Raw genomic sequence first — 15,629 nt, 5'->3', positions numbered from 1 at the left:
TAAACATTACTCCCAAGTTACCAATACCCCAACTGATTTTATTTTATTTTTCATCCTTTTACCCTAAATCTAAGATGACAAGTTGACAACCAAATTGCATATATTTATTAGTATTAAATCTAAAGTAGCATTAAATTTTTCTAAACTTTATTTTTTGACCTGAAATTTCCTAAAAGCTTGATCCTAGCGTTCTCCACAAATCGCTAATTATATTTTATTGTATTTCAAATTTCAAATAATGAAATAATATTCGAAAACAGTAGGGTTGACAGTGACACCACTAATATTTAAAGATTATATCCAATTTTTAATTACTTAGCTCTGCTGGTAAGAGCACACAAAATTCTTTAACAGTTTAATTGAGTTAAATCTAAAAAAATTTATTTACGAGATATTCATTTTCACCGGATTCATTTTAGTTTCCATTTAGAACTTGTTTGTCCCAAGTTTTCTGTTCGTTAATTATTAATATGGATATTCATATCAGCCCCATTAATCGTTGAGTCTTACTAATTAAATACACCGTCTATTTTTAAATATAAAACCTATTTTATAACGTAATTTATATTATACAATAGGTTGATATTTAGCACCGAGAATTATTATTTTTTTGGTAATACACAGGTGAAATGTAACAGTACCCGGGCGGGCCGGCGGGCACCCTTTAACCGCGTGTCCATGAGCTGCCATTGCCAATCTCCTGGCTGTCTCTCTTTCTTCCCCCTACAAATAATATATACACACACTGCACCAAATCTCATCTTCGTCAATTAAACACTCTGTCGTCCCCGCCGTTTTCGTTCTAATCTTTCCCAATTCTCACTCCTTCACCTCCCCTCTTGTTTGTCCGATCGTATTCGCGTCCACACTGATCCATTTTGATCCCAGCGCTTGGTCGATCGATGAATTATTGTTAATTTCATTTTATTGTATTATACTTATATAGTCGGGTATCGGATTCATATAAATTTCCCATTATCTATTATAGTTATATCCTATTCGGTTTCTGTATTCGACGGAATTTTGTAGTCAAAGAATGGACGCTATGAATGAACCTTTCGGAGTTTAAAAATGCCCGGAGTAACGCAAAAGAATGAACAATTCAGTAACGGGTCATCGGCGACGTACAAGCTTTCTGCCAATGGATTTTGGTCCAAGAATCGGGATGATGTTAACTACAATCAGCTCCAGAAGGTACTGGATTCAATGTTTTATCTCATCTCTCCTGGTTACCTGATTTTCTTGTCAATCAGAATCCCACTAGATCACTGTTGTGTGTTCATTAGCGTGTAAACATTTTTGGATTGCCTGGATTGGTACTGGATCTTTGCTGTTCAAACAATTCGTTGATTGCTTAGGACCCCTTTAGAAGCATAATTGTGGGATGCAATTTTTGTTTTTAATTCAGTTCTCGGTGGCTGATGGCCGGCGTTCAGTTTGTTCTTTCGTGTCTCCACATCCGTGACTGGTAAATGGCACCAAAAATGTTTGTCAGGTGTTACCAAAATTTACGTCATTCAATTGCCCATTGATAAATATATACCATTTTACACAGTATGCTGCTCAAGGTTAAGATTCCTGATACCTTTGAAGCCGGCCTTCAGTGCTTGTGGGCAAAAAAATTAATATATATGAGATATAAATATTAATACATCAATATATATAAACAATAAAACCTATAGCAAAACGCTTTATTCACTAGCCAAATCAGTGTGACTTATTTTTAAGACTGTGTAATGCGCGTCAGATAAAAGGGGAAGAGGGAGGAAAAATTCCATGGAGCTGTTACTAGGTCCTAGAAATTTGATCTGTCTTGGGAACATGTTACCTTGTTTTCTAGACAAAATTGCTATCTGTAATGTGCTTTACTCATCTCTCGTGGGATGCTCTACATTATGCAGTTCTGGAGTGAGTTGTCACCACGAGCTAGGCAGGAACTCTTGAGGATAGACAAGCAAACCCTCTTTGAGCAAGCTCGTAAAAACATGTACTGCTCAAGGTGCAATGGGTTACTTCTTGAACGTTTTTTGCAGATTGTTATGTATGGGAAATCTTTACAGCATGATGGAGCTTTTGCTCACTTTAATTGCAAAAGATCTGGAGGTTTGAGAAGCCAGAATAATGGTAGTGGTGGATCAAGCATGACGAATGGGTTCTCATCAGATGAAATTCAAGACCCATCCGTCCACCCTTGGGGAGGTTTGACCACAACACGAGATAATTCACTGACACTTATGGAATGCTACTTGTACTCTAAATCTCTGAAAGGACTTCAAATTGTAAGTTTAGAACACTTTTTAGTGGCTTCTTATTCAATCGTTTTTTCTTGATTATTATTTGAACTTTGTTCCTACCAGGTCTTTGACGGGGCACGTGCAAGGGAGCGGGAAAGAGAACTGCTCTATCCTGATGCATGTGGTGGAGGAGGTCGGGGTTGGATAAGCCAAGGAATAGTGAGTTATGGCAGAGGGCATGGGGCAAGGGAAACATGCGCATTGCACACTGCCAGACTTTCATGTGATACACTTGTGGATTTTTGGTCAGCATTGGGAGATGAGACCAGACAATCTCTTTTGAGGATGAAAGAAGAAGATTTTATTGAGAGGCTTATGTACAGGTGTCTATCTATTTGTACACTTCTTGCGTTACATTAACTATAGATAAGTGACCAATTGCTAGCACTGGAATTCTGATGCATACCTAGAAACAGTACGCTGTTGAAACTGATACGTAGAGAAAGAGAATCTGGAAATGCGTCTGAAGGATTTATTGGAATATCTGCGTTGAGGACATTATGTCTGTCAGTGATGTTATGTGTCTTCAGTTCTCTGCTAAATATGCCTATTTTCTGTCTGCTTATGTGTGATCCTGGAGCTCACTAAGCCAGGGAGCAGCCAAGGGTTGGATCTATTAAATTGCATGCCTTGCCAGAGGCCATCTGATTTTGAAGGTTTTATCTCAATTCTTGCTTAGGGTAGTTTTAATACTGTATGATGAAAAGTGGTCCCCAATTCAGTTGCAGACCTGTCGCTCATGCTAAAATTATGAGTATGTCATTAACTGGAAAAGCAGAATGATTCGGATTGTTATAAAACATTCTTCATTTCATGGGATGGGGCTGGTCAAATTGGGATATCCAAGGATTTGAGACATGGGTAATCGGACAAGAAAGGATCACTTTGTTGAGGAGTTGTCAAGCAATTATACAAAGGATAAATCGTCTGATAGGCCGTTTTTTATGATTGAACCCAAATGCACTCTCCACTCAAATGATAATTGTCATCTCTTGGTCAAGTGTTTAAACAATTGGGTTGTTCATGTAATGCGCATGCACTTTTTATAAGGGTATGGTGATCTTGCTGGGGAGCTGTGAAAAACAACAGAATTGGGGATTCTGTGTCATTTATAATTTTAAAAACATTGGAAAAAGTTTAGAAAGACAAGGGAACGGGGAAAGAGTTTGAAGCAAATGCAAAATCTGTTGCTTGATTCAATAGCGAACTAGTTTATGTTGTCATCGTTGACGGAAATTTAATTTACTGCAGCTTCATTGTATCCGCGGAGGTCTTTCTTGACCATGCTGATGTATTTGTGCTTGTTAAGCTTTTGTTTTTGAAGGAGCTTTTATTCTATCTTTCTGTTTTTTTTTTTTCTGAGAAGCATTTTTTTTTGGGGGTCTATTTCAGGTTTGATAGCAAGAGATTTTGCAGAGATTGTAGGAGAAATGTTATTCGAGAATTCAAGGAACTTAAAGAACTGAAGCGCGCACGTAGAGAACCTCGATGCACTAATTGGTTTTGTGCTGCTGACACGGCCTTTCAGTATGAGGTCTTGCTTCCATATTTCTATGCTGTAAAATTGTTTTGATTGAGATTCCAACGGAATAGTGTACGGTATTGTTGTAATGATGAGATCTGTAACTAATCTGCCTATGCATATAGAGCAGATGTTGTTTTAAGCACATAATTTATCTGTTTGTGTTACCAGGTATCTGATGACTCAATTCAAGCTGATTGGCGACAGACGTTTGCTGATACATTGGGATCATATCATCACTTTGAGTGGGCTGTTGGGACAAGTGAAGGAAAATCCGATATTTTGGAGTTTGAAAATGTTGGGATGAATCGATGCGTTCAAGTCAATGGCCTAGATCTTTGTGGTCTGAGTGCATGCTTCATCACTCTCCGAGCTTGGAAGCAAGGTGGACGATGTACTGAACTTTCTGTCAAAGCTTATGCATTGAAGGGTCAACGATGTGTACACTGCAGGCTAATAGTAGGAGAAGGATATGTTGCAATCATGAAAGGGGAAAGCATCAGAAGATTCTTTGAGCATGCTGAAGAGGCAGAGGAAGAAGAGGTAAGTTCAAATTAGGAAATAAATTTCATTTCTGTTGTCCATAATTCCCGCTTGTGTGTTTATTTTCAAATCTTTCGGGGAACTTAGTATTGAAAAGGTTTCATTTATTATGTAATGTATGCTTATAGGATGATGATTCGATAGACAAGGATGGAAAGGAGCTTGATGGAGAATGCTCCCGTCCCCAGAAGCATGCAAAGAGCCCAGAACTTGCTCGAGAATTTCTTTTAGATGCTGCTACTGTCATTTTTAAAGAACAGGCATGTTAAAATTTTACTTTTTGTTTTTTAAAAAGAAAAAGGAAGTTTATTATGATGTTCCCCTTCCCCCTTCTGGGCATATTTATATTTCTTTGGAGGTCTTTGCATCATAATTTGAAATGGTTGATATGGTATGCATGCAAAGTTGCAAAACAAAGTAATTGGTGCCGTATGGAAGGGATGTCAATTGGGTATAATCGATGGAATTTATAATGTAGGGTAATGCCAAACAACTTTTGCTTTTGGATCGCATTAGGACTGTTAAACTTGTTTCACACTTGTTCTTTCCCCTCTTAATGAGGGAAAAGCTTAGAGCTGACCATCTGTTTTCCTGATTAGTCAGATTCGCTGGCTTAAGTAAAATAGAGACAAAAGAAGTGCATGTCATTTCATCCTAATTTTCCAGGTTCAGAGTATCAGCCATGTTATTCCGTTCCAAATTTTAATCCGATCGATTACAGTCTTTTGCAAAACCTGATAATTATACAGACAAAAGAGGTAAAAGTTGGAGAGGCGGTCATAGTGTTTGTTGATGCTTTTTTTTTTTTTGGGGGGGGGGGGGGAGGGGAGGGACTAAATCAACGTAGTTTGCGATGCCAAGATTGGTCTCTCACATGCGGATGTCCCCTAACCCTTTTGCATCCATTTGATGGGAGATGCTCCATACAGGAGAACATTCCTCGAATTTTATTTGTTATGACAGTGAGAGATATGCCCATGGGCCAATTTTATCCACCCTTGGCTTCTTCTTGTCTCTCTGTTTTGTATCACATGGATTATCGGATATAGGCTTCAAAATCTGAAGCATGCTCCAATTATTTATTGATATGCTCAGCAAAAGTATGTTAAGTAAAATTTGAATTCTGTTGCTATCCTTAACTTTTCTGTGTTGTGAACTGCTGACCGTGTTACTTTTTATCAGGTTGAAAAAGCTTTCAGAGAAGGAACAGCTCGCCAAAATGCACACAGCATCTTTGTTTGTCTTGCACTAAAACTTCTAGAGGAACGTGTTAATGTAGCATGCAAAGAAATTATTACATTAGAAAAGCAGGTATTATTTCAAAAAAAAAAAAGGGGCCAAAAAGAAAAGCAGAGTTCTTCGATTTTGGGATAAAATTTCTGATTCTAAAATCCTAAATCTTACCCAACTGATTTTTCATGCAGATGAAACTTCTTGAAGAAGAAGAAAAGGAAAAACGTGAAGAAGAAGAACGCAAGGAGAGGAGAAGGACTAAGGAAAGGGAGAAAAAACTTAGGAGAAAGGAAAGACTGAAAGGAAAGGAGAAAGATAAAGGAAAAAAGTGTTCTGAATCTAATAATGCTTTTGACTCAGCTGAATTTTCAAGGGAAGAATTCTCTGCAATCGCTGATATGGAGGAAACTAGTCCTCGTAACTGCAGGGATTCAGCTATTGAAACAGGTGGTGCTAATATATTGAGTGATGAATCTACTAACATCCAAGAGGAAGAAATATATGGCGAATGTAATACTGTGACATTGCAAGATCACTCTTATAATGAATGTGATGGAGAAATCATCAATACAAAAAATGATACTGGAACTTTCACAGTTGAGCAATCAAGGGTTTCTCGTCGGAGATTAAGATATAGGAAAGATTTTCAACTGGATATGCCAATGAAGTGGTCCGACAGACGACGTTATGCAGTAATTTCAGAGAGTGGTGCAAAGGTCGGTAGGTCCGAGACAAGACATTATGTTGATGCTTTTACGGTTTCATCTAAGGGATTCAATGGATCAAATAGGAAGTCAAGACTAAATGCTTCAAATTTCAATGGTCGACATGGTGGTCCTAAGTATAATGAGAAGCTCCGTTGTCCCAACAACCACATGACTGACAAATGTGACTTCCATTCTTGCAGTTGTAATATGAACAGCGAATATAGGATAAGGGTTGACCAACGTTCTCCAGTGAGTAGAGTTAGCCAGGAGAAAAAGCCTACGAGTAGATCTGAATCTGTAATGGATCTGTCTAAGCAGTCTTATCATGGTAGCAAGTATAACCAAGTAGACCTTATGCATGATAATTTTGGAAGACCAAGAAGCAGAATCATCTCAGCTAACAATGCCAGCAGGGATTTGCTTCAATCAAAGAAAGTTTGGGAGCCTATGGAATCAAAGAAGTATCCTCGTAGCAATTCAGACTCAGACGTTACGTTGAGCTCTGTTACTTTTAATGTTCAAAGAGGTCGGTTTGATGATATGATCAGATCACCTACTGACGAAGCCGGTAGTTCAGGCAAAGTTGATCATGGGGATGGCAATTTGAAGGGACCAGGTGGCATGGATCAAGGCTGTCAGGATCTTGTTCAAGAAGCAGAGTGTTTGTGCAGTTCCACGGAAGTTGCTTCTGAGGAACCCGGATTAGGTCCAAGGAGGGCCTCTGTCTTGAATGGTTCATCTGATCCCTGTCAAGGCAGCACTTCTAATTCTGACAACTGCTCGTCATGCCTAAGTGAGGGAGACAGTAACACAAGCTCTTCAAACCGTGAAAATACAGAATCTTCAACCACATCTGATTCAGAGGATGCTAGCCAACAATCTGAAGGAAGAGGAAGTTCAGCACACGTTGAAAATGGCTTGTCAGATTGTTTTAAAGTTGGAGCGGGGAAGAACCAGAATTCATATGGTGAGGGTTTGGCTAGCAGGCTACCGTTTGGCCAATCCTTGGATGGAGCAGGAAGTGATGGATTATGCGACCCTGTGACAAAGATATCCCATAATTTGGACAATGATTTTTTTACCACGAACTTGTGTTCTCAGCCTCAAAGCATGCTTCCCCCTAACCACAACATGCAATTTCCTGTCTTCCAAGCTCCTTCGACAATCGGTTTTTACCATCAAAATCCTGCATCATGGCCAACGGCCTCCACAAATGAGTTGATTCCCTTTCCACACCAAAATCACTATCCGTATGACGGCCCTCTTGGGTATGGCATAAATGAGGACCCGCGCTTCTGCTTGCAGTATGGTGCCCTGCAGCAACAAATGCCCCTATTCAACCATGCTACGATTCCGGTTTATCAGCCAGTCGCTAATGCCAAAGGCTTAAAACTAGAGGAACGAACTCAAATTTCTAAGCCAACTTCAATCCGGCATGTTGATGGAATAGGATCTACAGAAGAGAGGGTTGTTTCAGCCAGAGCGAGCTCTGAAAAGCCAGCGTTGAATGGGGAAGTTCGACATGATAACTCAGTCAATTCAACAGGGAATGACAGTGGTTTTTCTTTGTTTCATTTTGGTGGGCCCGTAGCTCTTTCAGCAGGTAGTGAATTAACTTCAGTGTCTTCCAATTGTGAAGCTGTAGGGAATTTCTGCTCCAAAACTTTGGCCGATGATGTCCAGAACGATCATTCTTGCAATAAGGAGACTACCAACATGGAGGAATACAACTTGTTTGCGGCAAGCAATAGCTTAAGGTTTTCGATTTTCTAAAATGAGGCATGAGATGGCCGTTATGTTTAGTCAATGTCTTCATATATGGTAATGGAGGTTTGACTACCTGGTAATTTGGAGAGCAATCAAGAGTCCTTCCACAGTTTCCAATTTTACTTTAGTCTGATGAGTTTCTCCCCTTGTTATTCCGTTGATGTAGAAAAGACTGAGAGTGCCGGTATTTTGAAGGGTTTTTTCCCCCTGGGTTTGTGTGAGGTCAGCCGTTTTTAAGCTCGAACGAAGCGTTTGTTCATGGCAATTTTTTACCTTCTGTCATGCTGGAATCAAAACCGAATGATACTAAAGGGTTTTTCCTGGATTAAAGTGGTCCATTTGCTTGACTAGGGCCTGGCTAAAAACTAATGTAAGAACTACTTACTTTGTCAATGACCTTCGAAATTCATACAAGCTCGAATTTGAACGATAAAGAGACTAACATTCTATAAGACAAAACTAATTCTAACCAACAGAACTTAACATGCAAGGAATAGCAGATGTTCGACCAACGTTGTACCATCATCAAAGTCACAACTAGGAACAAATATTAATCAAGTTAATAACCTCATACACTTTTTTGGTCGGAAAAAATCCAGATCAAGTGCAAGACACAAGCAAAAATCCAAGGCAGAAACCCTGCCCAAGTGTCAGTTTTTATGACAAAAATCGAGGTCGTGGGAAGCGTCACTCCCCAACAAAAGTAAGGCCAGATATAAACTTCCTGGTGCACTAGAACTAGATAGATTTTTAAGATAAAGCCTGACATACAAACACGAAAATTGAATCCTTCGTAACAAGTTTCCATTCGATATACACGGTAACGATAAAAGCCAAAAACCACGACAGGTCCAATCAAGGTTAAGTGACATGTTGCAAAATGAACCTGTAATAAACTTTTGAAGTAAATATCCACTTTACTTTTTAAGCTGCCGACCTGCTCAAAACAGCCAAATAGAGGCCAGGTTCATCCACGAATTCAATCACATTATACGAATGAGCAACGGCAACTCTCTGTAAAGTTGTTTTATCAGGCAGGTCAGAGACTACTACTTCTGGGTGCTCTTGCCGTTGTTTTTTTAGTACATCTCTCCCTTGAGGATGACTGATAACCACCCTTCCACCTAAAGAAGAAGTCCCATGTCACTGAACCATTTTGACAGCAAATTGAGATAAAATAACAAAAACGATCTCCCAAAACAATAAACAAACATAAACGCGGTGCACCAACACACCCCCCCCCCCAAAAAAAAAAAAGAAAATCACATATTTATCTCAGATTTAAGACACAGGATGCGTGAAGAGATGATGAAATACAATGGTGGAGCAAGTTCACAAAATTATAAATGAAGCTGCATTTGTTTCACTAATTGCTACCGTAAAATTTGCAACAAAAGGGTAGAGATAAAAAAAAAAATGAAGAGGAACAGCTTACACAAACAACAGCGATAGATAACTAACCTGGTGAACATTTTTTAGCAAGAGAACCCAGAATCTCGTCAAGTTTGAAGGGCAGAGCAGGTAAGAAATAAAGAAACACAGCATCTAACGGAGCCCATTTCTCTGGAACATATATAATTTCTCCTTGCCAACACTTAACCAGGTCATATTTCTCTTTAATACCAGCTAACATCAAAAGTGAATCATGGACAACAAGCAGAAACTTGCATGGGGATGAATCAACCAAGCGATCCACAAAATCTTCGGAACTAACTGAAACCAAAACCCTTGAAGTTTCTTCAATCTTTCCAGCAGAGATAATGCGGTCAATATTACGACTGAATTCTTCCTCGGGAGTGGACTTATCAGAATCAAGTACTGACCAATCCTTCTCCACTAGTTCTTCAAAGTTAATAACAGACACGGCTCCCTCAGGGAAAGAAATTGAAGCATCAAAATTTGAGCCAGTGGCGCGAAGCAAAATCGGCTTACTGAACGAAGAGGTAAGGGAAGTAGAAGACGTGTTGAGACCATAGCAACTCAGATGGTGAGTATGTTGACATTTTATCTGAAGGCGAGGGTGGGACTTGAATATAGGAGAAGAAATAAGGTGGAAGGAACCCAAAGAAACAGAACTCATTGAGGAAACAAAACAGACAAAGTAGGATAGCCTGAACAGTGAAGAGAAAGAGATCGAAAACCTGTTGAAGCTGGGGCTCCGGAAGATGGAGCTAGTGCAGGAAGGAGAGGGATATTCCGTGAGCGGATAGGAGAATTCGGCAATTGCAGCTGCAGACTGATGCAATAGAGAGAACGGTCGCAGCAGGCCGCGGAATTTGTATATTAAAATTAAATTGATTTGGGGAAAGTTTAGACCTGGGGGAATTCTTAGGTACTCTGTGCGTACCATGTCATTCGTATTCTGACCACTAAAAATATATACCATGTCAATTATTTTACTCTGATGTGTCAATATCTGAATTTATATTAGTCTGCAAATTTTGATAATTCAACACTCCAAACCTTTTCACCTAAAAAACCGTACAATTCAAATATGAAAAAGAATCATGAGACATAATATTAAATTTGACCCAAATGGGCCACTGTTTTTTTTTTTTGAAACGCACACAAGATGAAATGTTTGCAACTTTTAATAGTGTCAGAGTATTTTGTTTTGTCATATAGAATAATTATTTTATATTTAAAAATGAATTATATATAATAAACATTAAATTATTAAATATGAAAAGTTTAAGGATTGAGTTATTAACGAGTAAAAAGTTTAGAAAATAAGTTATATCAAATTATAGTTAAAAAATTAAGCTATAAATGAGTTAATAGTTGAATTACTAAAAAAATTAACATGAGAAAAAAGTTGCACACACGGGGTACGGGGATATGTTTATTTTTCATTTCACAATGTTAATTTTAACTTGTTTAAATTCATTCTTATTTGCCCCATATGGCCACGCATCACACGGAGACCTATCGAAGATTTTCACCTCTTTTGGGCTATCAGAGGAGATTTGGTTGGAAAAAAAAAAGTAAAAACTAATCTTTTAATCTTTATGCATTTAACTTGTTTATAACTTAATGTTTGATTTGGTACAACTCAATACTTATAGTTTTAATTCAGTTATATCTCAATCCTTAAATTTTGGTTAGTTATAACTCAATCTTTATAGTTTTAATTATTTTATAATTTAGTTGTGTGTTTTAAAAAAATAAAATTATATATCTAATAAAGGTAAGGACTAAATTATAAAATAGTTAAAGCAATAGGGATTGGGTTGTGACAAGTCAAAATTCAGACACTGAATTACAACTAAGTCAAAATTAAAAAGACTAAGTTGCATCAAGTCAAAATATAGAGATTGAATTATAAATAAGTTAAAACCACATGGACCAAAAAATTTATTTTGTTAAGATAAATAACTAAAACAAAACGTATGACGTTTTCATATGCCCCATCCGTTCCTGATCATGGAGTCGCTGCGTGGCCCTAAACAGTAAACATGGAGCAAAATTGTAGTAGTTATTTTCTTTTTCAATCTTATCCCTCTTTGATTGTAACAAGTTGTTGCCATGTTTTTAATTCCTATGCAGTATTTTATCGTGATCACAATTCAACTGGAGAGCTGAAGCCAAAAAAAAAATAACTGGGGGGCAGAATTTAATCCGGACTCATTAATTTCTTCCAAATGGCTTTCCATTTTTTTCATCACAAACTACCAAATTTTCAGGTTTGTGATTTCATTAGTACGAGTGTTATATCTCATCCCTCCCCCTCTATTTCCCTCCACTCCCCGTCTTAACCATAGAATTATAATTTAAACAGTCCATATTTCATACTTTATAAAATTAGGAACAAAATGTTAATTTTTTTAAAAAGTAAATAAAGAAAATTAAACTAGTGAATTTTAACTATAACAGAATCTGGGTTCTTCAATCTGCAATCTCAATGATTAAGATGGGAAGCAGAGAAAAACAGAAAGAAAAGAAGTAGTATACGTCCCTAACTCGCAAAAACCAGCAAAATTCTTACCTCAGCTTGAAGAGATCACAAGAAATCATAACGTTTAATTATTAATGGCATTAAATACTCATACCAATCCTATATAAGTGAGATCTGGGATCGATGGGTAAAAGCGAAGCTAGTCCTCAGAACATAGGATGGCCAAAATTCTGAAATCCATTGTTGTGCTCTTCATACTATTGGCATCAAACTTGGTTGATGCCAAAAGGCGAGGGAGCATGACCAACATGTTAGATCATAACCTGGACTTGACTGTCCACTGCAAGTCCAAAGATGACGACCTCGGGGAGCATCTTCTTCATCACTTACAACGCTATGAGTTTGAATTCAGCGACACATTCTTTGGTTCAACTCAATTCTTTTGTGGCTTTCAATGGAAAGGAGCCTTCAAGTGGTTTGATATATACATAGAGGAAAGGGATGTGTGGAAAATTAGGCAACATCAAGCATGTCTGCACGACGGTGACAGTGAGGTTGAGGTTTGTTATCCGTACAATAAAGAAGGATGACTAACACGTATTGTAATATCTTATTCATCTTAATAATACAAATCTCTATGATTTATTCAATGATCTATAATAAATTATTAAATTGTAAATAGTTGGTAGTTTAATTTCTTTTCATTCCACCCTTATCTCATTCTTCTCGGCCTATAACTCCATTATATGTCCTTCTTAAAGTTAGTATTAACACTTAATCCCAGTGAGGACTGGAATGTTACACTCCTCAAAAGAGAAATGTGCAAGTTTTGAACAAGTTAAAATAATCACACTTATCTCAGGAATTTTCGCAGGATTAGAATGAGCTCGCTTATGCACACTTTCCATTGTGTAGATCTATTTTATCACAATTTTAATCCCAAAAACAAGTAAAAGAGGAGGAAAATGTGTAAAAATGTATCAATTTCTTAGAGCTAACAATCTAGATTTTTGAAATCCCAGATCTAAAAAATTGTATGAGAGAAAGAGATAAATCAAGTTAGAAATATTTGAAAACTCAAAAGCACTCAATAGCTCAAAATATTAAAACCTTTGTAGAGCCAATAGCTCGGTTAAAATTCATTCTTCTTTGCCTCATACAGCCACACGTCACAGGGGCAAATGTGCCAGTTCCGGCCTATCGAAGATCTTCCCCGCTTTTGGGCCATTGCTTTATTATCAGAGGAGATTTGAAAGAAAAGGGAAGACGGTTTAAAAAAATTAGTAAATAATACTCCTCCGGTCCTTATTATAAGACCTAATTTGACTTTTTATTTGGTCTTAATTATAAGACCCAATCTATTTTGTCTCTTATATTTATGCATTTTTTTCCAAGATAATCCTTCTAATAATGATAGTTTTAGCCAATATATTTAATTAGCAAGGATATTTTAAGAATAACAACACTTATTTATTATAAATAACCAACTTAACTTACTTCCTTAATCTCCTCAAATAAGTCAATTGGGTCTTATAATTAGGACCGGAGGAATACGTCGGAGGACAAACAAAAGTTAAGATAAATAATTAAAAAATGTGAAAAACTGATAACGTTTTGATATGCTCCATCCGTTCTTGATATGGAGTCGCTACTTGGTCCTAAACATGGAGCAAAATTGTGATGTTGTTTTTTTCCCTTCACAATCTTATCCCTTTTCAATTGTAATGAGTTGTTGCCATGTTTTTAATTTATTCCTGTGCAGGACTTTATTGTAACCACAGCTTTACATGGAGGGTAAAATTTGAAAATCAATATTTATACAAATTTAAATATAAATATATGTTAAATTTTCGCGTGCATACTCCCTAAAATATGAGAGGAAGTCAAACATTTATTTATGCTTATCAGTTATTACTTTGTCCATTTGTCAAATTAAACATACATAGCCAGCATTCAATCCAATCAATTCCTTTACCTGCATTAATTATTGCGAGAGTTATTGTGAGGCTAAATGTTAAATCAATCATCAATTATATTTTTAAAAATTTGTAATACTCGATTCATTTAAAAACGGGTTGTGATGGTATTATGACATTCGAATGTATTCAATTAATGAGATTTGAATAATATTTTGATTAAAATTTGGATATATTGAATTAAATGAGGATCATGATTGTTAAATGTGATCTCAATTGGAAGATTAAATGAAGAAATTAATAGTTAATTTTGAAATTAAATAATATCTTAATTAGGATTTGAATATATTGAATTAAATGGGAAGCATCATAATTAAATCGTATGACAACTAGGGGCTTAAATGGAGAAATAAATAATTAGTTTTAAATTTTTATACGTTCCTCCTAATTCCTAAATCTCTATTTCAAATCTTATTTGAATGAATAAAAAAATCATAGATCTTGAACTATCTTAAATAATACAATTTATTTGAATTTAAAATTTAATCAAATATTCTCGTTCGTGGATCGCACGGGGGAGGCTAACCGTTAAATTGAAGTTAATTTGACAAGAACTGGAACAAGAAATAACATTGTATTCTTTGGTCTGCCTTTTGGGCTAATATTTACATTTACAGTCGCATAATGGCATTAAATGAAATCCAAATTAATGGCAACAAGTCGCGATTAGCGGTAGTTGCCTTAGTGGTATCGACCGCTGCCCGTTACACCGGACTAGTTAATTATTAGGAGAATCATGCAATGTCTAATTGTTGATATATATTACCTCCAGTCCTAATTATAAGAGCTAGTTGACTAATTTAAGGAAATTAAGAAAAGAAGTTAAGTTAGTTACTTATAATAAATAGATATTGTCTTTCCTAAAATATCTTTACAACCAAGTATATTGACTAAAACTATAATTATTAGAAGAACTATCTTGAAAAAAATTGAGTAAATATAAGAGACAAAATGGACTGAGATCTTATATTTAGGACTAATATAAAAATCAAACAGAGTCTTATATTAAGGACCAGAGCTAGTATTTTTTTTTAAATGTCTGTTGGTTCAGTGAGAAAAATATATACAGGATGGTAAGCATTAGATTTGTGAGAAAAATCTGTTTTTTTAGAAAAAGAGAGGAAAGGAATAATAGAGGTGCATCATTAATATTAATTATTAAATTTGACATTGTTTGTATTTAATGGCACTATTACACAACATCTCCACCATTAAATGGGGATCATTGAATGTGATGGTTTTTCAAATTGAGAAGAGGCAAGAATCAAAGATGCCTCTTAATGTGAGCAGTTCTGATTAATTTGCAGGGATAACATCTTATTAACTTAACCATGGTTAAGTTTTCCAAAAAAGAAAAAATTTAACTACTCCAGCCGTCGTTGTATTTCTGTTCCCTTGACACAAACTTGAGTTTCCTCTCCCTTATAATTTTCTTTTTCAATTCCTAATTAATTATAAAATTAAAATTCATCTTTTTAATTATCTACCTCTAAGGACAATTTTTTTTCTCTTCTCGCTCTCTAACAAGAAACTCTTTAACCCCTGGTCAGGCCATGTCATCACTCTCGAAGTTTTGTTATAAATAAATTGCAAAGTGGTAAAAATGAAAATCCAGCAGAATTAAAAAAAAAATATTTTTAATGGGGGTTATCTTCATTACTGCCGTTAAAAGTATTTTCCACGGCGTTAAAA

General features: G+C 36.3%; 2 protein-coding genes across 2 annotated transcripts; one reads left to right on the top strand and one right to left on the bottom strand.

The window, feature by feature from the left end:
- Positions 1-718: 718 nt before the first annotated feature.
- Positions 719-8,396, top strand: LOC114763205 (uncharacterized). The gene is made up of 8 exons (XM_028952817.1): positions 719-1,194; positions 1,902-2,279; positions 2,358-2,617; positions 3,687-3,828; positions 3,988-4,359; positions 4,488-4,619; positions 5,542-5,670; positions 5,784-8,396. Exons 1-8 carry the CDS (start codon positions 1,072-1,074, stop codon positions 8,070-8,072), a joined length of 3,825 nt encoding a protein of 1,274 aa, XP_028808650.1. The 5' UTR covers positions 719-1,071; the 3' UTR covers positions 8,073-8,396.
- A 246-nt stretch (positions 8,397-8,642) lies between these two features.
- Positions 8,643-10,416, bottom strand: LOC114763237 (uncharacterized). The gene is made up of 2 exons (XM_028952860.1): positions 9,528-10,416; positions 8,643-9,190 (listed from the first exon to the last, which is right to left on the bottom strand). The coding sequence occupies exons 1-2, from the start codon at positions 10,414-10,416 to the stop codon at positions 8,991-8,993; spliced, it is 1,089 nt and encodes a 362-aa protein (XP_028808693.1). The 3' UTR covers positions 8,643-8,990.
- Positions 10,417-15,629: the final 5,213 nt, after the last annotated feature.

The sequence above is a fragment of the Neltuma alba genome, unplaced genomic scaffold (genome assembly GCF_004799145.2).
Source record: "Neltuma alba isolate B1F8T4 unplaced genomic scaffold, ASM479914v2 tig00011267_pilon, whole genome shotgun sequence".
NCBI classification, from domain to species: Eukaryota; Viridiplantae; Streptophyta; class Magnoliopsida; order Fabales; family Fabaceae; genus Neltuma; species Neltuma alba.
Note: the sequence above shows the minus strand (reverse complement) of the source record. Positions and strands in the feature narration are given on the sequence as shown.